This window comes from Haliotis rubra, unplaced genomic scaffold (assembly GCF_003918875.1).
Source record: "Haliotis rubra isolate DU_JTF1 unplaced genomic scaffold, ASM391887v1 Scf54, whole genome shotgun sequence".
Classification (NCBI taxonomy): Eukaryota; Metazoa; Mollusca; class Gastropoda; order Lepetellida; family Haliotidae; genus Haliotis; species Haliotis rubra.
Window position 1 is genome coordinate 529,452 of NW_025767235.1, and position 27,568 is coordinate 557,019.

A 27,568-nucleotide genomic window follows, 5' to 3' on the forward strand; every position below is an offset into this window, starting at 1 on the left:
GTTCTATGGTCGATGAAAGACGAGACACATATCTAATCCCTGAACCCATTTTCCTTTGGCATAGCACTGCCTGTAGTGCAAATGCTATATAAATGATGCAAGTCTAGATTTCCTTAGGTTCAGTATCCATCCCCCATCCCTCATCCCAGTGGGGATCGTTTTCAATGTAAATGGAGCCATTTGATTCTGACAGAGTTGCATATATTCAGAGTGTGGGCGTTGATCTACATATATACAAATATGCATAGTATATAGATGCACATAGATTCCTGTAGAGGGTTATGCAGAGGCATCTCTGTATTAACGTCCCATATTTACCATATGCATATACTTATAGCTCAACAGAACTTGTATAAATAAATGTACCATAACAACGGGCAGGATTCTATTTCATCATTGTCCGTAAACTTTTCAGGTATCCATGCACCATTTCAGGCGTGAAAATAATGAAGTTCTAGACGTAGATGTGACACAACCTTTCAGAAATGCATGAGTACATGAGATATGGTTAACGGGACATCCAAACTACCGTGTGTCGGGTATGTCTCACGACCCGTGACCTTTGACTGACTAGGTTAAACTTCAGACCAATCAGCTTCGCTATTCTGATAATCTATAAATATCTACCAATCAATGCAGCCGTCACGGGCTTCGGCAGGTGCCGGACTGCGGTGTGCAACAAACTATCTTTAGAACATCTTTGCAATCAAAACATTTACACGCAAAAACGACTTGCGTTTGTATATGAACATTTAACAACATGGCCTGACGATGTGTGTGATAATTGTAAGAACATCGGAATGAGTGGAGCGACATCTTCGGCCGCTAAGAGCAGGACAAAATACAAGCTGGTGATTCTCGGTGACGGAGGGGTTGGGAAGAGTGGTAAGTGTGTAAATTCGGTTTCGCTGTCGAACTGTATCTAGATACAGTTACTAGAATATGTCATTTTCGGAAAACGAACAAGAAAATTGTTGTTTAAAACCCCACGATTGAGTTGATTACTTTACACAGCACTGATGACCCTGACGAGGAAAACTGTGGTGTACTACGCGCATTTATGTACTGGAAAACATTCCGTGTGTGAAATCCGGGAACAGCTTGATTAGGTGGGGCCTAAATAGGGTTGAAGAAGATGACATTGTAACGTAGATGTTTTCTGAAACTCCTAACTGCTCTTAGTTAACATTCATATTTTCTGTTTAATACTAGAAGGTTTTGAATATGTGATTATACCCCTTGATATCTTTATTGTTTTATTGATCATTATGGGACTGACCACATCAAGTGTTAACAATTTGTGAGCTCCTCAAAAAAATATGTAGGCCTCTGTTGGGTACAGACAGCACTATCAAAATGTTGTAATTCGGAACATATGACTTCATTTTAACACTTACAGTATAATGAAGAAAGTTTATGAGTGAGTCAGAGCTATGTACATTAGTGTGTGTCTTGAGCTCTCACATGTAGAAGAAAATCAAACCGGTTGTCCATGATTACCTAGTACCTTGTATCAGTATCTTGTATATGAACTGGTGCACCCCTTCATTCCCCCATATGCTTGAAAACGGTATAAGAATCTATACCGAAATGTCGCCATTGTCAAAATAAAGAAGTTGATCATCCATAAAGTCTTGTCATCCCTATACCACCAACTTCTAGAATGCCACTCAAACAAATGACCAGTACTTGGTTTAAACACATGCTCCATCCACCAAATTTTATAAAGGTTTTTGAAGCTGATGATCCATTCAGTCAACGTTTCAGCCAGGACGTCCCATATCAACCAGCATGTTATTATAGTTTGTACTATTTTCCTGTGACTTCAGCGAAAGTCACTGCCCTGTAGTAATGACAGTAACACTTAATATCAGGATCAGATGTGCCAGGTTCAGATACAATACTGGTAAGACTTACCTTCAGTTAAAGAACATGCTTGCCTAACATGTTGGCAAGTGAACTTTCCTGTGTTTCTACTAATTCTAGTGCTATGAGAGTTCGTCCTATCACAGCGGACACTGGCAGTCCTCTGGAATAATGTCTGGCTATAAAAGACAGACATGTCCAAATCTACCTGTGTGGCATTCTTAAATAGTGCGTTGATTTTGTCATTTGATTTCAAGTTGATACTTGTAACTCTTACTCTTGCTGATAAAGAGCAGAGAAAATACCCGTAACTTAATTACTTCAGTATTCAAAAAACTTAAATTGTGTGACTGAATGTGTAAATACCAACTAACAAGTAACATACCCTGAACATGTCTTTCTTGATATGAGTTGGCTTGTATAACATAGGCAGATCCAGAGGGGTGCGCACCCCCCTTTCATCCTGAAAGTTGAAAGTTGAAACCATGATCATTGAAACTCTAGTGAAAATGAAGTGTGCACCACCCACCCACCCCACCCCTTTCTCAAGAATGTCTCGCATGCATGCATGCGCACACACACACACACACACACTCTCTAAAAGCTGTATCCGCCCCTGTATAACAGGGCAATTTACAGAGGGCACTCGTTATTAGTGATGTTTTATGCCAACAATTGAAATATTCCCACAACATTACAGTGGGGGATGGGTTAGTGGCGACATCATACACAGTAACAGAATATAATTTTAACCATAGATGGATAACTGTAGAGTGTTATCTGCCATACTGAATTGGCATTTGTAATGAAAGTTACTGTTAGCAAACAAGACAGGTACATTACAAATTTCAAAATGAATTTATGTTTTTAGTTCTGTTGTTTACTGTGATTACCACTCATGCTTAAACTTGTCAATTACAGTGTAAGCCACTCTGCCATATGCAATAATTGAAGATCTAGACCCAAATCTCTTAGTTCATGTTTGTTTGTTTCTATGACGTGTATGAGAAAATCGATAAGTTATGAGAAAACTAATACATATGCAAGGATGTCTATTTCATCCTTGACAGTGTCATAAGGAAGTAATTATAGGCGCAAACATTCCCTCTGGGTTGTGTTAGCCTTTTCTTCCGTCACTTGGTGATGTGTTACAGACTCCCTTAGATAAAAATTGAATAACAAAGGGAAGTGATCGTTACCTAGATAACACTTGATCCCGCTCGATTACCTCCCTTGACTTGCTCTTCTGCCAGTAATAACAAACACGTGTCATATTTTCCTCTGTACTCACCATGTGAAGACGTGTCTAGATTTCCTTGGATTTTCAGCCTTATGCATACAAGTTCTACCTTCTACCGTGACGCCATTGGTTAGTACTGTCGCATTCAGTTATATGCCATAGTATTTATTAACTTTGAACTCTATTTTGGCGTAAAAATTGTTTATTGTGACTTGCAAATTTTCCCGCCATTTTTGTATTTGTGCGCGTTGATAGGCTATCATGTCTCAAAAGAAGTGTGTTGGTTGCCAACGTTTTCAATCAGATAAGGACCCTCACTCGTTATGTTTAGGATCCTCCTTGTTCCTTATCTTCACGTTGTTTGATGTGTCAGGACTTATCAGAGACTGAGTGGATTCATATGAATGACGCTAGACTTAGGGCTAAGAAACGCAAATCGTCATCCTCTGATACGGGAAGGAAGCCTAAGAGCACTAAATCGTCTACTCCCGAACACACTTCTACTCCATAAACAATTGATTTGAATTCTCTTTCATCTATGCTGGCTTCATTTAAGGAAGATATAAATGCTTCTTTTGGATCAGCTCTTAAAGATCTTGAACAGAGGAGTTTTAGTAAAATGAAGGAACTGAAACGATCTATAGCCGCTTCTCGGAATCGAACAGCAATCCGTAGCTAGTCAGGAACAAACTATAGAGAGCCGTCGGATTGTCCAGAACATTTCCACGGGTCCACAAGCTCAGTTTGAGGAATTGAAGACAGCCATGGCATTGTCCCAGTCCCAACTGGCTCATAAATCCACCGTCCCAGACAAGACCATGGCGTCGAAATCTGCGGGTCCAGGCTTGGATAATACCGTGACGGGTTCCAGTGCTTCCACGGCGTCTGAACCAGCCGAAATACTGTGCCGTCGTACTCCACGACTGTGATTGCCCCGGCCGGTGTTGACCATATTGATATTGACAATCCTCCAATTATTCCAATATTTTCGGATGTTATGGATACGGACAATCAAGGCATATATCCTCTCACGGATGCACAGGTATCTATGCATGAGGGTATACTGACAGTTCCCTCTCTGGACACGGAGGCAACAGATTTTTCTCCTGGTTGGGCATACTCAGACAAGATTGCCCTGTTACATGAACTGAAGCCGTGCACCGTACCATCCCCGTCCACGCCCGTGGCCACGGATCTTCCGGCGGAACTGGGATCTTCCGGCTTATTGGCTCGGCAGAGATTACCTAAGCTTACAAAACCACACTCCACAGTCGTTCGCTCGGCATTGTGGATGGTTAATGAGTCAATGGCCAAACTTACACCTCCGCAATCGTTACCTAAACTCAACTTCTACAATCTTATGGTATACATGACCGCTTCTTCCCGACTACTAGTCCGGACCTGGATAAAGATTTTGCTTCTTTAGATCCACGTGCTGCTCGCATCACTTCGTCCAAGATACCAGTGACGCAGAGGGAATTAAAGGACATTGATCACTCGGCACGATCATCAGTTGATATACTATCATATATTAATTGGTTTGCCTCGGGGGGGGGTACGCCAACTTCTACCTCCGGTATTTGATGACTACACCGGTATCAAACCAGACACTATGGTTGCCATGTCGGTTCAACAGCCTATTAAAGCATCATCACTCTTGAATGGTAAATGTGCTCAAGCTATCTCCTCTCAAGATGCCCAGGTGTCTCGGAATTTGAATCAGCAGCTAGTGGCAGCTCTTTTAGCCCAGGCTCGACCTTCCCGACCACCCACACGTGGAAGAAGAGGCTCATCTCTATCACGCCCTATCTATCAGCATTTGATAGAGCTACTTCTCAATCCGAATCCCTACGTCCTAATAACCAGCAGGGTTTACCACTATCTCGGTCAAGGGGTTCTCGTTCCTGTCGAGCCTCCCGCTCCCTCCCGCGTAAACGTTGACTCATCCATTCATGTTCCACAGCCTTCAGATCCTTTCGTCTTGGAAACGCCTCAGACATGAATCTGATTATGGACTTTCAACAGCCAGTGCTAACATCCCCAGTAGGGGCCCGTCTGTCTCATTATCACAACAACTGGACTCTGATCACGGGCGATCCCTGAATCCTATCAGTAATTCAGAGAGGCTACTATCTCCAATTCGATCGTCTGCCACCATTAACAGTTCATCCCATAGGACGTCGTTTTTTCCTCAAGGGCCCACGTCAATCAGCGGCACTCACGGTTATTCAGCAACTACTCCTCAAGCAGGCTATTGTCGAGTTGTCCCCTCACGACTGCACTCCAGGATTTTACTCACCGTTCTTTCTGGTGCCCAAAAAGGATGCTCCGGAGATGAGGTTGGTCATCGACTTAAAAATCCTAAACAAACAGTTCCTCCGCCGGCCTCCGAAATTTACAATGGAGTCACTTCGGAATGTCCGCAAACTTGTCCGTCCAGACACGAAGTTCACAAGCCTAGATCTCAAGGATGCATATCTTCATATTCCGATACATCCACAATCCCAGAAATATCTACGTTTCACGGTCAACGTTTTCAGTTTCGCGTCCTGCCATTCTGGATTTCAATAGCTCCATGGCTTTTTACTGTTGTGATGAATCGTGTCCTCAATTTTCTACATCTCAGACACATTGCCATTCATGCATACCTGGACGATTTTCTGGCCCGTCACATACGTACTTGGATACTCATCCACCACACCAACTTTATCATCCATGTGTTCACACATCTAGGATTTCTCATTCACCCGGACAAGTCCGAACTTGTTCCTGCACCACGTATCAAGTTCCTAGGGGCCATACTCGATGCCAGCAGATGCTGTATATTTCCCGATCACAATCGTTGGATCACAGTACAGGATTGTATATTCCTACTCACTGACGCTCCGCTAGTGTCTCTCGGGACTTGGATGTCGCTAGTCGGATCTCTCACTTCCATGCAGGATTTACATCTTGCGGCCATTTAAATCTTCGTCACACTCAGTGTTGGATCAATCAGTGCAGGTCAGCAGACCTGGATTGGGATGTTGTTCCTCCTCTAGTAGTCAAGCGAGAACTTGTTTGGTGGACGCACGAACACAATGTTCTCCTCGGCACTCCCTTTTGCATACCGGAACCAGATATGACAATTTACACGGATGCTTCAGGAACAGGTTGGGGTGCCCATATGGGCCAGCTGCAAGCTCAGGGGCCTTGGACTCCGTTGGAATCGACATATCATATCAACGTCCTGGAATTCCTAGCAGTTCTTCGCGCTTGGAATCTTTGGTGGCCGCACCTACATCACAAGTCTGTCATGGTGGCCACAGACAACTCCACCATAGTAGCGTATATCAACAAGCAGGGCCGGACTCACTCTTCCATCTTAATGGATCTCACGAGGAAACTGTACCGATTTGCGGATCTACACAAGTGCGCTCTCAGAGCCGGGCACATTCCCGGGAAAATCAATCCACTGGCGGACTAACTATCATGGAAGGTGCAACTTCTACCGACCCGAGTGGACCCTTCACAAAGAGGCCTTCCGCATGATTCAACAGAAGTGGGAAACGCTGTGTATAGACCGGTTTGCCACACGTCGAAATGCCCAGTTACCAGTCTATGTCAGTCCAGTACCCGACCCGACCGCCTGGGCCGTAGACGCTCTGTCAGTTTCCTGGGAAAATATGATAGCTTATGCCTTCCCCCCATTCAAGGTGATTCCGGACCTACTGGCCAAGCTACTGCAACATCAGTGTGTTCTTTACCTAGTAGCACCGGAGTGGCCGACCAGGACTTGGTTTCCACTTCTCCTAGAGCTTCTGACGGACGAACCTCTTGTTCTACCGCTGTGGGACAATCTTCTGGCACAACCAGAATCGTCAGTGATCCACACGAACATTCCAGCTCTCAATCTTCATGTGTGGAGACTATCCACTCTTCCTTACACGGACAGGGCTTTACACCGGACACCATACAAGCCATATCTCAGGCCATCCGTCCATCCACAGCACTACTGTATGACGCGAGATGGAAACGTTTCACCCAATGGCGAACTCAGCGACAACTCCTCGGACAGTCTGTAACTATTCCCATGATCGCTGAATACCTCTTCTATTTGAGCACACAGAGAAAACTCAAAGCTGCAACTATTGAGGGATATCGTTCTGCCATAGCTTCAGTTTGCAACTTACAAGGACTACAAGTCGGGTCAGAGATAACTTTGCATCGTTTGGTACGTTCCTTCCAACTCAAGGATTTATCATCACCATCGATATTCCCTAAGTGGGATCTGTGTCTTGTGTTGTAGGCTCTACTTAAGGCACCTTTTAAACCTTTAGCATCAGTGCCTATTATGTATTTAACGCTCGAGACTGCATTCCTACTAGCTTTTGCTGTGGCTGCCCGCATTTCGGAATTACCCGCCATAGACTTTTCTTCTCTTCGTTTTGCGGAGCACTATTCCAGCCTCTCTTGCCGTACACTTCTGGAATTTGTCGCCAAGAATCAGTCCACGGCACATCGACCATTGGGTGCCAGGTCTTACGTGATACCAGCTTTACCTCACTCGTCTCGGTCAGATAGATCTCGTCTTTGTCCTATCAGAGCACTTCGTTGGTATACCAATTGTACCGACTCTTTTCGACATAAGCGTCGTTGTCTTTTTATTCCCTGTAAACCACAAACACCAAACACCTTTATAAAAACGTATTTACAGGATATTACGCGGCTTTGGATGGACTCCACTCCCTCGGACCGCTAGTGGCGGCTCAACGGCTCTCCCAGCATTGACCCTTCAGCATTTGGGGGTGGGGTGGGGGTGGGGGTGGTGGTGGTATACAAGACTTCATCACAAGTTCATCATGGATCAACATATGGTGGAATCCGTTAGGATTATGAGGTGAGACAGTTCTGGAACATCACTGATCTGGTGAAGGACTCCAGTACTAACACATTCTTCCCCAGGTGATGGATCAGGATCTCCCCTCTTATAATTACACACACTATTCTTTTATGGTGGGGAATGATGATGAGAACTTTTGCAATTATCTAGTTAACCACAATCGACCGGAAATGACATCATTTAACCGGAAGTGACATCACAAACGGAAGTGACATCATAAAACCGGAGTGACGTCACAAAGATACCAACTTAGGAAATTGCACTTAGGTATCTGTAATACAATATATGTAATGATTTACCTAATAAATGATATCTTATCATATTCCATATCATAGTACATTATACGGATTGTGAGTAATGATGGAGGTAAATATTCTCTTTGAGAGGTGTAAGCTAGAACAACCCGCCTTCCATATGTGGGATTCTGGCTAACACAACCCAGGGGGAATGTTTACGCGTATAATTACGAACAATCAAGTATATTGTCTGTAATTATTAGTAAACTTACCTCTGGGTTGTACACATTACACCCACCCGGAAAGTCATTTCCTTACCTCCCCACTGTATGTTCACAGGGTCTACACCAGGAGGGAAAATATGACACATGTTTATTATTACTGGCAGAAGAGCAAGTCAAGGGAGGTAATCAAGCGGGATCAAGTGTTATCTAGGTAACGATTACTTCCCTTTGTTATTAAATTTTAAGGGAGTCTGTAACACATCACCAAGTGACGGAGGAAAAGGCTAACACAACCCAGAGGTTAGTTTACTAATAATTACAGACAATATACTTGATTGTTCGTGTTTGGGTGTCATGGGCACATTGGAGATACAAACAAATTTTGTTTGTGAAATCCATCATGACTTACGTTTGTTATGTTAATCAGCATAGCTTGTGTGTGTCATATGCCTAGATTTATCATTTAGACCTGTTACCATATTCACTAGTTTTAATATTTGACTGGTCCGATAGTCAAGAGGAAGTTGTAACCAAAGCTACACACTAAAGGTAAACATGCATAAGACTTCTGATATGTGTCAGTGTAGTATTTTTAGCATGTTTAGATAATGCTATTCATGAAATTTATGAGAGTAATAGTCCTTGTTGTTAAATGAATTTGTTCAGGGCACTTCTACTAGAACAAACACTTAACTTAACTTGTGTTTGTATATGTTGATAAAAAGTATAATGTCCACATGAAAATGATCAATGAAAACCATATGGTAGTAATATCTACATCAATGAAAAACACATGGTAGTAATATCAACATCAATGAAAACCATATGGTAGTAATATCAACATCAATGAAAACCATATGGTAGTAATATCTACATCAATGAAAACCACATGGTAGTAATATCAACATCAATGAAAACCATATGGTAGTAATATCAACATCAATGAAAACCATATGGTAGTAATATCTACATCAATGAAAACCATATGGTAGTAATATCAACATCAATGAAAACCATATGGTAGTAATATCAACATCAATGAAAACCATATGGTAGTAATATCTACATCAATGAAAACCACATGGTAGTAATATCAACATCAATGAAAACAATATGGTAGTAATATCTACATCAATGAAAACCATATGGTAGTGATATCAACATCAATGAAAACCATATGGTAGTAATATCAACATCAATGAAAACCATATGGTAGTAATATCAACATCAATGAAAACAATAACATAGTTGTGTCAATCGCTGGAATGTTTTCTCAGTACATTAATGAAAGCAAAGTATGTTAAGTAGTGTGTGTCTTAATCCACGGAAACAAAACAGTAACACAGTAAGCTTATGCTATCTACTTCAATGAAAACAGTAAGACCTTGAAGGACGTTCTTGTAATGACCTCATTTTCCTCTGTCAATTAAATTTACGCTCTGTGCTTTACAAGTTTTCCGTGGATGATTCACACTCTCTGTGCTTTACAAGTTTTCTGTGGATGATTCACATGCTCTATGCTTTACAAGTTTTTCCGTGGATGATTTACACTCTCTGTGCTTTACAAGTTTTTCCGTGGATGATTTACACTCTCTGTGCTTTACAAGTTTTTCCGTGGATGATTCACATGCTCTGTGCTTTACAAGTCTATGCTTGGATGATTCACATGCTCTGTGCTTTACAAGTCTATGCTTGGATGATTCACATGCTCTATTCTTGACAAGTCTTTCCTTGGATGATTGACACACTCTATGCTTGACAGGTCTATCCTTGGATGATTCACATGCTCTGTGCGTGACAAGTCTATTCTTGAATGATTCACACTCTCTATGCTTGACAAGTCTATCCTTGGATGGTTCACATGCTCTATGCTTGACAAGTCTATCCTTGGATGATTCACATGCTCTATGCTTGACAAGTCTATCCTTGGATGGTTCACATGCTCTATGCTTGACAGGTCTATCATTGGAGGATTCATGCACTCTGTGCTTGGCAAGTCTTTTCAGCCATGACATGCATGAAAATTGCTCTAAATGATCGGTTCACAAGTCCATCCTTGGATGACTCATGCAGTGTTTGATTAGCAGCTGTGCAAAAGCATGACTTCTTGTATTGTTTTGAAGTATTGTTTGTTTATGTTGATGCAGTGTCTGATCAAAGAATACCTGTGGAGCACAACACAACATCAGTAAAACTGCAAATGTTTAATTATCTGGAACATCAATGTAGTCAGTGTGTGATATCTACATCATATTAAACCTGTGACAAGCTGCCAGTGACAATCCAAATAACACTTTAACTGTTAAGCGTGTTTGAGGGGCACTATTTGATATTATTCCTGTCTTTGAAAGAGATACAGTGGCTCTGTGTCGCCTAAGCTGTTCCTCCTCAATGTTCAGGTGCCATCAGCCAGCCTTGATTAACAGAATTTGATTGATTGGTTTGCTATTTATATGAGGAACATTATTGATTAATTTGATGAAAGTAGGCTTTGTCCATGTCTGTATGGAGGTTGTTAATGGGTGTCTTCTGATATCAGTGTCTTTATATTAGAATGTATTGAGCTCTTATTATGTATGAAACAATATTGTCGTGGAAATCTTACCTTGGTTCTTTTGTGTTATGAACAGACATGCTTTTTATATACATGTAATAGGTTATGATGCATCTTGAATAAGGAAAGGGCTTACAGTGACTTGAAATGTGCAATTAATGAGATTCAGTTTCGGCAAATATTCTAGTTTCAGACATGATATAGTTATATATCCATCAGCTATTAGGTAGACTTACACAGGAAGAAAAATTGTGAGTCTTGCAGCAGACCGATATAACCCAGCTGTTGGGGATGCATTATATCACTCAGCTTAGAGGTTGACTCACACCTGGAGGAGATGAGTTATATAGGTCAGCTTAGAGGTTGACTCACACCTGGAGGAGATGAGTTATATAGGTCAGCTGCAAGGAAGACTCACAACTATAGGAGTTGAGCTAAATAGGTCAGCTGCAAGGAAGACTCACAACTATAGGAGTTGAGCTAAATAGGTCAGCTGCAAGGAAGACTCACAACTATAGGAGTTGAGCTAAATAGGTCAGCTGCAAGGAAGACTCACAACTATAGGAGGTGAGCTAAATAGGTCAGCTTAGAGGAAGACGCACAACTGGAGGAGATAAGTTCTATAGGTCCGCTGCAAGGAAGATTCACAACTGGAGGAAATAAGTTATATAGGTCTGCTGCAAGTCTTATTGGTTAGCTTCATGGAAGAATCACAAAAAGAGGGAACTGAGTTGAATTGTTCAGTTTTGAGGAATGCTGTAAATATTAAAGCGTAGAGGCTGATGTGAAGAACTAAGAAGGTAGATGAAATCAATGTTGTCATAGAGGACAAGATGATCTCACAAAGCGGAGATTCAGATTGGAAGACAGGTCAGTTTGGAAAAGAAAACTTTGTATCTGTTTATGTGATATTATATAATGAGGAAGAACGTTTGAATGGTAATGGCATACATGAGGGGTTAGGAAAAACAGGCAAAGTAAATTAGTGTTATACGGTTGATCAGTTCATGGTGATTCAGAATGGAGTGGGTGAAGTTTCCGTATTTCTGTATGTGCTGGAAACGTTTCTGTTGCAGTTCATACAGTGCTCTGTCTGTAGGGGTTGTTTATGTCTTCAGTCTGAGAACGTGGATTTGTTTTATTTAAGATGTGTGTTATTTCATATTTATCCTGCATATGTAACCTATACCTAATCTGGACTAGAAGTTTTGTGGACCAAAGCTGATTGTAGTGTTAGGACATTTTGAAATAGAAGCCACAGAGTTAAGTTCAGATATTTGCAACAAAAGAAAATATGCCTGTGAAAATGAACGATTATTTGGTAAGAGTTTCTGATTGATTTGGATAATTTTGGTCAGGTTTAAAGAATGCAAGGCCAGAGGATGGTAGGTACATGGAAATGTGTGTTTCTTTTAAGCCACTGATCTGTAACCCAGGTAGCCTGAAATGTCTTGTGTTACGACCTGTAACCTGTGACACACAGACCTCTCAGTCTGAGTCTACATTGAAGTATGTCTGGAAGTTTAGACTCGTTCCTTTACATTTCTGGTTGTTGAATTTTTTGTGAATTGTATGTATTTTTTACTTCATTACTTTACTGACAACATTATAAACGTTATTTATATATATATATATATATTTCTGTCCACTATGTAAAGACTCAAATGCTAAACTACATAGAAAATGTAAAAAACAAAAATAAAAAGGCTCAATTCAAGTTTGAGAATCTTTCACAAAGCATGTGTTAATTTTTGTGTGCCCCACTGTTGAAGAGGTAACCTGATGTGCTGGGATGTGTGAAAGCAGTGCAAGCACCTGGCCAGCAAGCCATCATCATCTTCTTCATATCACTTCAACACTCACATTTTCAGGGAACAACCCAAACAGTCTGCTGCAATTTTTTTGTAAATTGATTCTGAAGCATCATTTGTCAACTTTCTATTTTCTGGAACATATTTATTTGGATACATGTTTATACAGCAGATTAGAGCAAGACAAGAACAGATTGTGTGTGCTTCATATCTTTTTGAAAGAATTATGAGACTTGAGTATTTTGAGAAAGTCCATAGGAACATCTGTGGCAAATTGTTTGGAAGAAGATGAAAGGGTCAGCAGAATCACTTGCAGCTGATACAATAAAGATACAGCTGTGAATGTTTCACTACAGACCAGTTAAATCTGCGTTGAATCTATGTAGTGTGTGATAAGATTTATTGGTTTAGTGTGACGCCTGGATGATCAATATAATCAATAGAATCAATGCACGTCACATTGCTTCCAAGTTAATGTTCTTGGACAATCTAAAAGATGGTCATTGTATTAGATGGAAATTTTTGAAATTTTACATTACAATAGAAATCGCCTTCGGTTATTTATGTCAGAATTCTATCCCAATCAAAACTGGACACGATTAGCAAATTAACAAACTAATTTAAGAATACTACATGGATATTAGGGAAAAGTGGCCAGTTTCCTGTTATCTGGTTGCCATGGTAATATACAAATCGTAAAATATGTATTTGATCTAAATTGTCAGAGAAATTTGCCAGTGTCGTCATCATCGTCATCATCATCATCATCATCATCATCATCATGTATGATAATTCCACTTGCAGAATATGTCCTTTACCATCTTTAAAGTGGTATATATTTCATTCATCTTATCAAGGAGTTTAAGTGGGATAAGATTCAAAACCTGGATGCAGCAGGCAAATAGAACCTACAAGTTGTGTTGTAGGGAGGGCAAAGTGTTTTTTATTGTTCAAAATTGCATTATTTTATTTCATTGTATTATGCAAGGATATGTTTCCCTTTCTTTAGAACAAAATTGTACATATTCTATAGCATGTAGAAATATCCAGAACTGCCATAGGTTTTCAGTGGGACACTTTAGGGAGAGCATAATGGCTGACATAAACTGGCAGTCATCACTATAATGTCTATGATCTCTTTCCCTGGCAGTCGGTCCTGTTCAGCAAGGGATTCCTGTCTCCAATCAGATGGCGTGTAACCCAAGACTGATGATGGCACAGAGTGTCCTATAGTATCAAGCAACTTTAATCACAGATGAGATTGGCTTCCTTTCCGTAATCTAGTGCTCATTAATGAGAAACTGTCAGGCAAGGACTTCACAACAAATCTAATTGCCCTAGTTACATACGTTGTAAACAAAACAGACTTCAGATGTTATGCCGCTGTATCATTAATTATTACCTTTTTTACCCTTAGAGACTGTCAGTTTTATGTTATTAAGTACTTTACCGAGACTATTGTCTAGACATTAGCAGCATTTAAAATCTGGTGTTGTATTAAGTTTGAGTTTTTTAGTACATGATTTCTAAAAAGGTAAGAAATGTAGATTTTCGCATTTCGCTTGCTTTGTGAAGTATTTCTAAGAGATCTGCCTTTTTTATGTGTTGAGGAAGTACAAGTTAGTTAATGGGGAGTTGTGATTCAAGTGGGATTCAGGGGTGAAATATACTGGGCAAAAATAGTTGGGGATATATGTAAATTTTGAAATTATGAATAATAATCTACTTATTCATTGACACGCTATTAAAATATCAATCATAAAAACACCAATATCCCTAACTTATTTTGTCCCGTATAGGTCCTCAGTATCTAAGGGTCGCTGTAGGACCTGTACAAAAAGGTTTGGATGGTCAGACTTGGATGTTTGGATGGTATGGTACCGTGTGTGGATAGAGTGGATGGATGCTTATGCTCTCAGCTGACTGGAACAGACTTTGATTTAGACAACTAGGACGTTGCAGGAAAATTGGGCTGTGTTTAGTACATGCTATTGTATTTGTGTTTGACTGTTCCACAGCTGTCTGCATGTTTGAATCCTGGTAAATGAGTTTGATGGGTTTCCACAGTCCTATTGTCCAATTCCAGTTAACTAGCATGATTGTTTACATTAAAGTTACAAGCATTCCCGAGGCCATCTATCTTGCCAGTCACGACCTTGATGGCATAGAAAGTGGGTCTGTATGACACAACACTTCCTGTAAAGAAGGGCACTTCCTGGCTGGAATGTTGATAGATTGATTTTGACATGCACCAGGAACAAACAAGAAAGTTCAGCAGAATACAGTCAAACCCATATACTAGGATTCAAGCCTGCGGAGTTCTGTGGAAACCCATCAAAACCATATACATGTACCAGGATTCAAGCCTACAGAGTACTGAGGAAACCCATATACCAGGATTCAATCCTACAGAGTACTGTGGAAACCCATCAAACTCATTTACCAGGATTCAAGCCTACAGAGTACTGTGGAAACCCATCAAACACACATGCCATGGTTTCAAGCCTACAGAGTACTGTGGAAACCCATCAAACACACATGCCATGGTTTCAAGCCTACAGAGTACTGTGGAATCCCATCAAACACACATGCCATGGTTTCAAGCCTACAGAGTACTGTGGAAACCCATCAAACACACATGCCACGGTTTCAAGCCTACAGAGTACTGTGGAAACCCATCAAACACACATGCCATGGTTTCAAGCATACAGAGTACTGTGGAATCCCATCAAACACACATGCCATGGTTTCAGGCTTGAATCCTGGTATATGTGTTTGATGGGTTTCCACAGTACTCTGTAGGCTTGAATCCTGGTATATGAGTTTGATGGGTTTCCACAGTACTCTGTAGGCTTGAATCCTGGTAAATGTGTTTGATGGGTTTCCACAGCAGTACTCTTTAGGCTTGAATCCTGGTATATGAGTTTGATGGGTTTCCACAGTACTCTGTAGGCTTGAATCCTGGTATATGTGTTTGATGGGTTTCCACAGTACTCTGTAGGCTTGAATCCTGGTATATGAGTTTGATGGGTTTCCACAGTACTCTGTAGGCTTGAATCCTGGTAAATGTGTTTGATGGGTTTCCACAGTACTCTGTAGGCTTGAATCCTGGTAAATGTGTTTGATGGGTTTCCACAGTACTCTGTAGGCTTGAATCCTGGTATATGGGTTTGATAGGTTTCCACAGTACTCTGTAGGCTTGAATCCTGGTATATGGGTTTCCACAGTACTCTGTAGGCTTGAATCCTGGTATATGGGTTTTATGGGTTTCCACAGTACTCTGTAGGCTTGAATCCTGGTATATGGGTTTCCACAGTACTCTGTAGGCTTGAATCCTGGTATATGGGTTTTATGGGTTTCCACAGTTCTCTGTAGGCTTGAATCCTGGTATATGGGTTTTATGGGTTTCCACAGTACTCTGTAGGCTTGAATCCTGGTATATGGGTTTCCACAGTACTCTGTAGGCTTGAATCCTGGTATATGAGTTTGATGGGTTTCCACAGTACTCTGTAGGCTTGAATCCTGGTATATGGGTTTCCACAGTACTCTGTAGGCTTGAATCCTGGTAAATGTGTTTGATGGGTTTCCACAGTACTCTGTAGGCTTGAATCCTGGTATATGAGTTTGATGGGTTTCCACAGTACTCTTTAGGCTTGAATCCTGGTATATGAGTTTGATGGGTTTCCACAGTACTCTGTAGGCTTGAATCCTGGTATATGGGTTTCCACAGTACTCTGTAGGCTTGAATCCTGGTATATGAGTTTGATGGGTTTCCACAGTACTCTGTAGGCTTGAATCCTGGTATATGGGTTTCCACAGTACTCTGTAGGCTTGAATCCTGGTATATGAGTTTGATGGGTTTCCACAGTACTCTGTAGGCTTGAATCCTGGTATAGGGGTTTCCACAGTACTCTCTAGGCTTGAATCCTGGTAAATGTGTTTGATGGGTTTCCACAGTACTCTCTAGGCTTGAAACCATGGCATGTGTGTTTGATGGGTTTCCACAGTACTCTGTAGGCTTGAAACCATGGCATGTGTGTTTGATGGGTTTCCACAGTACTCTCTAGGCTTGAATCCTGGTAAATGAGTTTGATGGGTTTCCACAGTACTCTGTAGGATTGAATCCTGGTATATGGGTTTCCACAGTTCTCTGTAGGCTTGAATCCTGGTAAATGTGTTTGATGGGTTTCCACAGTACTCTCTAGGCTTGAAACCATGGCATGTGTGTTTGATGGGTTTCCACAGTACTCTCTAGGCTTGAAACCATGGCATGTGTGTTTGATGGGTTTCCACAGTACTCTGTAGGCTTGAAACCATGGCATGTGTGTTTGATGGGTTTCCACAGTTCTCTGTAGGCTTGAATCCTGGTAAATGTGTTTGATGGGTTTCCACAGTACTCTCTAGGCTTGAAACCATGGCATGTGTGTTTGATGGGTTTCCACAGTACTCTCTAGGCTTGAATCCTGGTAAATGTGTTTGATGGGTTTCCACAGTACTCTGTATGCTTGAAACCATGGCATGTGTGTTTGATGGGTTTCCACAGTACTCTCTAGGCTTGAATCCTGGTAAATGAGTTTGATGGGTTTCCACAGTACTCTGTAGGCTTGAATCCTGGTATATGGGTTTCCACAGTACTCTGTAGGCTTGAATCCTGGTATATGGGTTTTATGGGTTTCCACAGTTCTCTGTAGGCTTGAATCCAGGTATATGGGTTTTATGGGTTTCCACAGTACTCTGTAGGCTTGAATCCTGGTATATGGGTTTCCACAGTACTCTGTAGGCTTGAATCCTGGTATATGAGTTTGATGGGTTTCCACAGTACTCTGTAGGCTTGAATCCTGGTATATGGGTTTCCACAGTACTCTGTAGGCTTGAATCCTGGTAAATGTGTTTGATGGGTTTCCACAGTACTCTGTAGGCTTGAATCCTGGTATATGAGTTTGATTGGTTTCCACAGTACTCTTTAGGCTTGAATCCTGGTATATGAGTTTGATGGGTTTCCACAGTACTCTGTAGGCTTGAATCCTGGTATATGGGTTTCCACAGTACTCTCCACAGTACTCTGTAGGCTTGAATCCTGGTATATGAGTTTGATGGGTTTCCACAGTACTCTGTAGGCTTGAATCCTGGTATATGGTTTGATGGGTTTCCACAGTACTCTGTAGGCTTGAATCCTGGTATATGAATTTGATGGGTTTCCACAGTACTCTGTAGGCTTGAATCCTGGTATATGGGTTTCCACAGTACTCTGTAGGCTTGAATCCTGGTATATGAGTTTGATGGGTTTCCACAGTACTCTGTAGGCTTGAATCCTGGTATATGAGTTTGATGGGTTTCCACAGTACTCTGTAGGCTTGAATCCTGGTATATGTGTTTGATGGGTTTCCACAGAACTCTGTAGGCTTGAATCCTGGTATATGAGTTTGATGGGTTTCCACAGTACTCTGTAGGCTTGAATTCCTGGTATATGAGTTTGATGGGTTTCCACAGTACTCTGTAGGCTTGAATCCTGGTATATGAGTTTGATGGGTTTCCACAGTACTCTGTAGGCTTGATTCCTGGTATATGAGTTTGATGGGTTTCCACAGTACTCTGTAGGCTTGATTCCTGGTATATGAGTTTGATGGGTTTCCACAGTACTCTGTAGGCTTGAATCCTGGTATATGAGTTTGATGGGTTTCCACAGTACTCTGTAGGCTTGAATCCTGGTAAATGAGTTTGATGGGTTTCCACAGTACTCTTTAGGCTTGAATCCTGGTATATGAGTTTGATGGGTTTCCACAGTACTCTGTAGGCTTGAATCCTGGTATATGGTTTGATGGGTTTCCACAGTACTCTGTAGGCTTGAATCCTGGTATATGAGTTTGATGGGTTTCCACAGTACTCTGTAGGCTTGAATCCTGGTATATGAGTTTGATGGGTTTCCACAGTACTCTGTAGGCTTGAATCCTGGTATATGAGTTTGATGGGTTTCCACAGTACTCTGTAGGCTTGAATCCTGGTATATGAGTTTGATGGGTTTCCAGTTCTCTGTAGTCTCTATATGTTTGATGGCTTGAAATCCTGGTATATGAGTTTGATGGGTTTCCACAGTACTCTGTAGGCTTGAATCCTGGTATATGAGTTTGATGGGTTTCCACAGTACTCTGTAGGCTTGAATCCTGGTATATGAATGGGTTTCCACAGTACTCTGTAGGCTTGAATCCTGGTATATGGGTTTGGGTTTCCATGGGTTTCCACAGTACTCTGTAGGCTTGAATCCTGGTAAATGATGTTTGATGGGTTTCCACAGTACTCTCTGTAGGCTTGAATCCTGGTATATGGGTTTCCACAGTGGCATCCTGGTGTGTTTGATGGGTTTGAAACCATGGCATGTGATGGGTTTCCACAGTACTCTGTAGGCTTGAAACCATGGCATGTGTGTTTGATGGGTTTCCACAGTACTCTGTAGGCTTGAATCCTGGCATATGGGTTTGATGGGTTTCCACAGTACTCTGTAGGCTTGAATCCTGGTAATCCTGGTGTGTTTGATGGGTTTCCACAGTACTCTCTAGGCTTGAAACCATGGCTGTGAATGGGTTTCCACAGTACTCTCTAGGCTTGAAACCATGGCATGTGTGTTTGATGGGTTTCCACAGTACTCTGTAGGCTTGAAACCATGGCATGTGTGTTTGATGGTTTCCACAGTACTCTGTAGGCTTGATGGGTGTTTTGATGGGTTTCACAGTACTCTGTAGGCTTGAATCCTGGTATATGGGTTTGATGGGTTTCCACAGTACTCTGTAGGCTTGAATCCTGGTATATGAGTTTCCACAGTACTCTGTAGGCTTGAAACCATGGCATGTGTGTTTGATGGGTTTCCACAGTACTCTCTAGGCTTGAATCCTGGTAAATGGGTTTGATGGGTTTCCACAGTTCTCTGTAGGCTTGAATCCTGGTATATGAGGGTTTCCACAGTACTCTGTAGGCTTGAATCCTGGTACATGTATATGGTTTTGATGGGTTTCCACAGAACTCCGCAGGCTTGAATCCTAGTATATGGGTTTGACTGTATTCTGCTGAACTTTCTTGTTTGTTCCTGGTGCATGTCAAAATCAATCTATTAACATTCCAGCCAGGAAATGCCCTTCTTTGCAGGATGTGTTGTGACATGCAGACCCACTTTCTATGCCATCAAGGTCGTGACTGGCATGATAGGTGCCCTCGGGAATGCTTGTAACTTTAATGTAAACAATCATGCTAGTTAACTAGAGTTGGACAATAGGGCTGAGCAGTGGTATTTCTAATATGGACGTTATAGATTCCAACCCTGTGCGTCAGTTTGGGTAAAGAGGTAAATGACATAGTCTGGACCAAACAAATTTTTGGAGATAAAAAACTGTAACTGTATGAGAGAAACTAGAATTGATTTGTCAACTCATGGAAACAAGCTCATAGAAAATGTATGATATCCTCTTACAAATATTTAGTTATATATCTACACAGATTTTTTTGTTAAATTGTCTGTTAAAGGTAGGAAGAAGCCTGTTGAGATCCTGTTTGAGGGTTTGCCATTGAGTGCCTGCCTGCTAGTAAAAATATCAACAGTTTTTTAGGTCAGATTTCCATTATATTTATATTTTTTGCCTAGAGTTATATTGATCTGTTTGGTTATTTGACTTTAAGGGGGGGTGGGGAATGTTCGAACATTGTTTAAGATATATTAGTACATTTGATCAGTTATTATATAGGAAGTCAGGTTTTGGTACAACTTGTTTGAATCCATAAATGTGACAGAGCTGATGCTTTATGTATGATAGAGCTCTCGATCTATAATAGGAATTAGATCGTGTGAGGTGGGCGTGAATTTCTATACATTCCTCTTATACAGCAACAACATGACGTTGTATCCTTGTATCATGTCGGCCCTTTGTTATCGCTTGTTGCAGAACTGTTGCATTTACGTATGCTGAAATTGTCAGGAATACATGACTGAGCTCATTAATAACCTAGTATCAGGTTGGGAAAAAACACAAATGATTATTGCTACGGTCACCATCTTGACCCCTATGATTGATTTTGCTATTGACTTGTAGACGCTCTGTTGTGCTGGTTTCCATGACCAACATGTTTTACATGTCGTATATTTTCCTGCTGATGGGTCCAGGACCAGCCGAGTCAGTTTTGCAAACTGGAATCAATAGGGCTGGAACAATTCACCGATGCACCAATACATCATGATACATGTAAGTTTGATACAACTATCGCATCATCGACTGGTGTGTCGATACAAAACGATACACGACTTTTTTCAAAACACTATTATCTGAAACATGTTCAATTACTTATTTAGAGAAAAATATGCAAGTATGATAGAGTTACTTGTTTGTTTTTTACAACAGTGTTATTGTTATACACAAATACCTTGAAATAAATCATTTTAAATCTTAATACTGTGTCATTCTTTCAAGGTGTATGTATCGTGATACGTATCGTATCGCAGGTTAAATATCGCAATACGTATCGTATCGTGACATAGTGTATCGTCCCAGCCCTAGGGATCAAACACATGAGATGAAAGGAAGTCAGTAGGTTGTCGGGGCGGTGGGGTAGCCTAGCGGTTAAAGCGTTGGCTCATCACGCCAAAGACCCGGGTTCGATTCCCCACATGGGCACAATGTATTAAGCCCATTTCTGGTGTCCCCCGCCGTGATATTGCTGGAATATTGCTAAAAGCGGCGTAAAACTAAACTCAGTCAGTCAGTAGGTTGTCTCCTTGATCATGTTTAATGAGGCTACAGATTAATAGGTGATTGTTACTGAAATAGGATAGTTGGCAAGTAATAATAGTACTCAGATTTCAACAAATCAGGGATGTAATTTGTGTTAATGTATTTTCATCAAGGAAAAAGAAGATTACAGGTTAAGTTTTCACTGAAACAGGATGTCACACTCTCAAAAATATTTGGTTAATTATCAGTATTTACTCCTCTACATCACCAATAGGATAATGTTAACATTTAGCCGACTTCATCAGTCGTAGATAATTGAATTCATGTATACTTCATATAGGATTCCGTCCTTTGTCCTTGATACACAGACTTAGCCAAAGTTAACTTGTTCTGTTAATACCAACATTTCATGCACTTTTCGACTTCGGGACCTAGATAGATGCTAATGTTCTTGTTCACTCAGCTGGATGGAAAACACAGTAACTAAGGCATTTCTGTATGTTGACAATGGAAGTTGATAAGCAGCAAATGTAATATTTTCCTTTTTATGTATTTGAACTTTTGATGAAACCATGGACGTGACCTTGACGTTAACTCAAATACATGTACACGGAGCTAATGCAGTGTTTGATCCCAGCCATGATGTGACTCACTGTCATTCAGATCAGTTGCCTGATATCACATGAATCTGATGAATGTCTCACAGATGACCAAGATTGTATGACTTCCCATTGGTTCTCGCAGTTTTTTCATTTCAAATTTTTTAACATCAGAATTAGTTGTCCATACTCAGGGTTCTATAACAATAAAACACGTTCCAACTGTCAGTTTACCTGATCTTGTCAAAGAAATTTTGACGAGTCAGATTAGGGGTCATTCTTACATAACCCAAAATGGGATGTACTTACATAAACCAAAATGGGATGTAGTTTTTTGTTGATTTTCATTTTAGGTATAGTGAGAAGTGTGATTTGATCTTTGGTTGACAATTCCCTACATGGTACAATTTGTGAAGCCCATTTCTGGTGTAACCTGCCATGATTTTGCTGGAATATTGTTAAAAGCAGTATAAAACTAAACTCACTCATTGGTTGGCGAAAGCCACCATTATTACTTCATAAGTCAGGTGAGCTACAGAGCCTTGTAGTCCTTGTTTACTTCTCCACCTCATGGCCTGTGATCCACTAAATACAAAGGTAATGCCTTGTACGTCCTGCAAAAATAACCCTTCCTCAACATTAATATACAAACTGTAGCAGGGAAGCTTCAGTGCTTTGCTTGGTTATATTATGAGAGTAAATATGCTGGGATCCATGATCAGCTGGAGACAGCAAACAGCGATGGTATTGAGTGTGGGAGGTGACATTAAGTGTAACTGGTGTGGGGGTGGATCAGCCGACAGTATTACAGAGCTCGGGAGTATTCATGCAGCTATTGGAATAAACTGTAGCTGCTGTTTAACTTTAATCAGACACAGTTGAAATTCTTGTATAAAGGTCACTGAAAAGCCTTATGTGAGTAAATACTGTAAATAGTGTCATTAGTATTGGAAATGCATGTGACCTTTGCTTGCATTAATTAATTGAATGATTGTGACATAGATTTACATCAGTTGTTGCCATGTCAAGGTCTCAATGACATATATCACAGAACAAGGCAGCAAGGGACTGTTCATAATTTATGGGGTGGGGGTGGGTTTGGTGGTCTAGGGAGGTGGGGGGGTCAGCAATTTGTACTTAAAAATATTTAAACATTTTTGACATGTGGGGGTGGGGTGGGCCATTTACTTTGTACATAAATTTTAGGTGGTGTCATTCACATTGTACATGCTACTCCATAAAAATCATCTCTTTCCCCCCCTCAGCCATAAATTATGAACGCTCCCTAAGTCTACAATGTGGCACAAGACAATACAAGTATTAGGGGTGTGGATGACTGTTTCTTTAGGCATGCCATTAAACAAAAGATCATTCAGGTCCATCTTGATTATGACTCTGGGCTTGTCAGCAACATAGTTGTGTATTGTGTACATCGATGCTTATGCTGTTGATCACTGGATTGTCTGGTCTAGACTCCATTATTTACAGACCGCTGCCATATAGCTGGAATATTGCTGAGTGCGTCGTAGAACTAAACTCACTCACTACTTCACTCATGGATGTCAAATATCTAGGAGTTACATCACTTTGAGAGTTCCTGTTTCCAACAGTATATGTCAGCATCTTCCTTCTTGTCAATCTTGTGGAATAACCTCATTATTAAGCTTTTCTTAAAGGCAAAACACTGCTTGTTCCAGTAGTGAAAATGTGAAAGTATAATAACCGTGGACATGATGACGCTGCATGAAAACATTACAGTGCATTAATTTCATGCTAGAGGACATTAATAATGTTAACACCATAATTCATAATATATCTTATTGTTGTTATCATTACATTTTGAGAAAGAATCATATTATTTTCGTCAATATTTAATGAAACAGGTTTTAAGAAATTATAATTGACTATACAGTTAGAGAAAATTTAGGTTTACAGTTGATGTCTGGTAATGTTCATATCATCATGAATGAACGTGTCAGGCCTAATATATTGCAGGGTTCAATGGAAAGAGGAATGTTTGTTTACATTTGGCATTAGTCATTCTAGGCATCAGTTATTAGTATTTTGTATGCACCAGGTGCTTGTTTCATGAGATTCATGTATTCCATACACATGTCTGCATGTCATGCATGTTAAAGTGATCCTTTGCTTGTTTCAGCTCTGGTGATACAGTTTGCCTACCACCGATTCCAGGAGTATCATGACCCTACTATCGGTAAATACTTCACATCCATCTCTTGCCCAGTCAGGTATCCTCACCAACAAGTATATGTTAGACTAACAACTAGTCTCTGAAATGAGCATATTTTACAGAAAAAAAGCTCATAGTAAAACATTAAAAAAATATAATGAAAAGGAGCCCTCAGACTTTCTTCATTTTCAGAGACTAAACAAATCCGCAGAGGGATAATTTCTTGGAATTTCACAACATGTACATAGGTTCTTATCACCCATTACTGCTGAAATTGTGTGCGACAGGAATATTTATTGGAAATCCATACTTGCCACATTTTCTAGACTTGTGTGGGCTTTCTTTGATATATTTGCTTCAGGGTCTGTATGACAGACTAAGTATATTTATTATTTTGCAAAGATATTGATTAGGGTTGAGCAGTGTCCTTGCCATGGATCACTGTGACATTGCTGATGCAGCATTGAGCAATATTCAGTCACTCACTCATGGTAGACTCACTGCCGCTTACTGGATGTTATGAACAAATATATGATGTGTATCTCATGGAATGACTCATGTCTGATGTGTCACTTGGTGCCTGGCGAAGGCAGGGGTGCAATATTTGTAACTCTACTAGGGGCTTGGTTTTAAGTTTTAATCATATTAATGCATCATTACCACACACAAATTTATATAACTTTATCAGAGAACATCCGCCAAAAGATCACAAGGCTCAGAAGCATGGTGGAGCCAGCTGATCACAGCATCATCAGCTGTAGTGGGGAAGACCGATTTGCAAGATATCATAGTATCGTAGTGCCACAAAGTACCACAGCATCATAGTGTATCCGGGGACTCTTACATGCACTCTCAGTCATATGTTCTGCAGGACTAATAACTCTTTCTGTTGTTTCTAGGTACTCTCTACTTTTGATGGATCTGTTTTTAATGCAATAATGACATCAAAATCAGTTTATTCTTTTAAGTTTGTTCTCTTTGTAAAAAGGTAAATTGACTGGGCACAGTAGTGTCCACAATAAATCTATTTCAATGTATTAAGTGTTTACTGTTATTCTACAAGCAATTTTATTTGAAACTCCAAAGGCCTCGTAGTCTGACGGATGTTGAAAATGCTAATGCTAACAACAGACGATGACACACATGAACTGCGACATAAACTCAATTGACTTTTTTTCAGGCAATCTAAATTGGGGGGAACTTGTATTAACCAGTTTCGAGATTAGCAAATGTACATAGACATATTGCTGCTTGTTGAGGGGAATCTTTAAACTAGATAAGAGCAAGAAAAAACATTATATTACAACTTGTAAGTTGTGTTTTTGTGGAAAGTTTGTGTCTCCTGCTGGTCAGTGATTGTGATTTTGTCTATACAGAGGATGCGTATGAACACCAGTGCCGTATTGATGGCGAAGCTGCCCACCTGGATATCCTTGACACGGCTGGTCAGGTCAGTACTTTGTCCACCCCAGTGTGTTTAGTCAACCATTAGAAGTTCACAGCCTTTGCTTTTCACATCGAAAACCACAGTTAATTACATGCAATTTGGTTTTTCTTCTCAGGGAATAAGTAGGATGTATATTTTATGTTGTAACATTATAACAGAAAATGCTTATGAACATTTTGATATTTTCATGTGTTCAGTGATCTAATGCCAAGAGTGATGAAGGTATTTATAAAAACATTAGTTTTGGTTGTATAATAATGATGATATCATCTGTTCCAGCCCGAGTTCACCGCAATGCGGGAACAGTACATGAGAAAGGGAGAGGGCTTCGTCATCTGCTACTCCATCACTGACCACCGCAGCTTCGATGAAGTTCTAGCGTACAAGAAGTTGATTGACCGAGTCCGATGTGACCAGGATATTCCCATTGTGCTTGTTGGTAACAAGTGTGACCTTGAAGAGCGTCGCAAGGTCAGTATAGGCAACTTCTATTCATTTTGACAGATAATCATTGTTAAAAACTGTTTTGCTCATTTTGATCGGTTCTGTACAGGGCTGCGTCACCTGATCTTCCACATCCCCTTCATGATACGCCATCATCCATTCTTTGGCAGATGTTTGTGGAGGTAGATAATATTGTTCCCTTGACATCGATCTAACAGTTAGGGGGGAATGGGGTAGGGAAGATGCTTAACAGTCATGCAAGGTTTATTAGACTCATGTCAGACGTCCCCTTCTATTTACTTGCAGGTTTCAACAGACGATGGTGCTGCCCTCGCCCGTCAACTAAGGTGTCCATTCTACGAAACCTCTGCCGTTCTGCGCCAGTGTGTAGACGATGTTTTTCATGGACTTGTTCGAGAGATTCGCAGGAAAGAGAGGGAGGCTACCGAAGCACAGGCTAAAGTCGATCGCAAGAAAAACAGAATGCGAAGAATGCGTTCATTTTTTCATAGCTTGAACTTCTTTAAGAAACGGAGGGCACATCAGTCATGAAGAATCTTTGTCAAGAGGACTACATACTCAAACATATGGATTTGAATTATTTTTCTGGATCATTATTTAATTAGATTATTTATTTAGAAATCATTTGTTAGGTAACATTGGTGTAATAATGCTTCAAAATGATAGGTAATTGACCTGAACATTTTTACATCAACCATGTTAGCACATCACTCTCCTTCAAACAAACATTTCTCAGAAATACACCAAAAACTTGAATTCTTGTACAAACCCTCTTTATGTGTTATGATGTTAAGTTTCAGTTGGACTAACATTTGGGCTTAAGGCAATGGTACATTCGTAACTACTCGCCTCTTTCCGTGACCTACAAGAAGACTCGTACCCCTATCGTACGCCATTATTGCCAAGAATCGTGGCTAACCAATCAAATAGACGTGGTAAAACACATTTCATAACATGAAAATGGCGGCACTGTTGAACTTTGAAACTTCGCTAAACTATGCAAAGCACAATTTAAACATAAACTTTGAGCTAAAGGATGAGAAACTTTAAACACTGAAACATATTTACGAAGGGAATTGCTGTTTTGCCCACGGGATATAGGATATTCTAGGAACAATGTTTGGAAATTCAGAGTTATCTTTCCTTGGCAATAGTACTAGACTATTTTCATCTACATGGCCGTTTGCGCTTAGACAGGGCCCAGTCGTAAACATGGCCACGAGAGGGGTACGAGACGCCATCCGGCTTCCTGGAATGACACGAGTAGTTACGAATGGCAATGGTAAAGAAGAGATTTAGGAAGAGTTTATCCTGGATTGGGGAGATGGAATCCTGAAGGTGA

General features: G+C 40.6%; 1 protein-coding gene and 1 long non-coding RNA gene across 2 annotated transcripts; both read left to right on the forward strand.

Moving 5' to 3' along the window:
- The first annotated feature begins 649 nt into the window (after nucleotides 1–649).
- Nucleotides 650–27,299, forward strand: LOC124253411 (GTP-binding protein Rit1-like). Its single transcript, XM_046687170.1, has 5 exons — nucleotides 650–885; nucleotides 24,282–24,338; nucleotides 25,691–25,764; nucleotides 26,041–26,232; nucleotides 26,512–27,299. Exons 1-5 carry the CDS (start codon nucleotides 801–803, stop codon nucleotides 26,755–26,757), a joined length of 654 nt encoding a protein of 217 aa, XP_046543126.1. The 5' UTR covers nucleotides 650–800; the 3' UTR covers nucleotides 26,758–27,299.
- On the forward strand, nucleotides 14,477–22,314 carry LOC124253413. The gene is made up of 3 exons (XR_006892206.1): nucleotides 14,477–14,612; nucleotides 21,708–21,714; nucleotides 22,304–22,314. It is a non-coding gene; the product is annotated as an uncharacterized LOC124253413 (long non-coding RNA).
- Nucleotides 27,300–27,568: the final 269 nt, after the last annotated feature.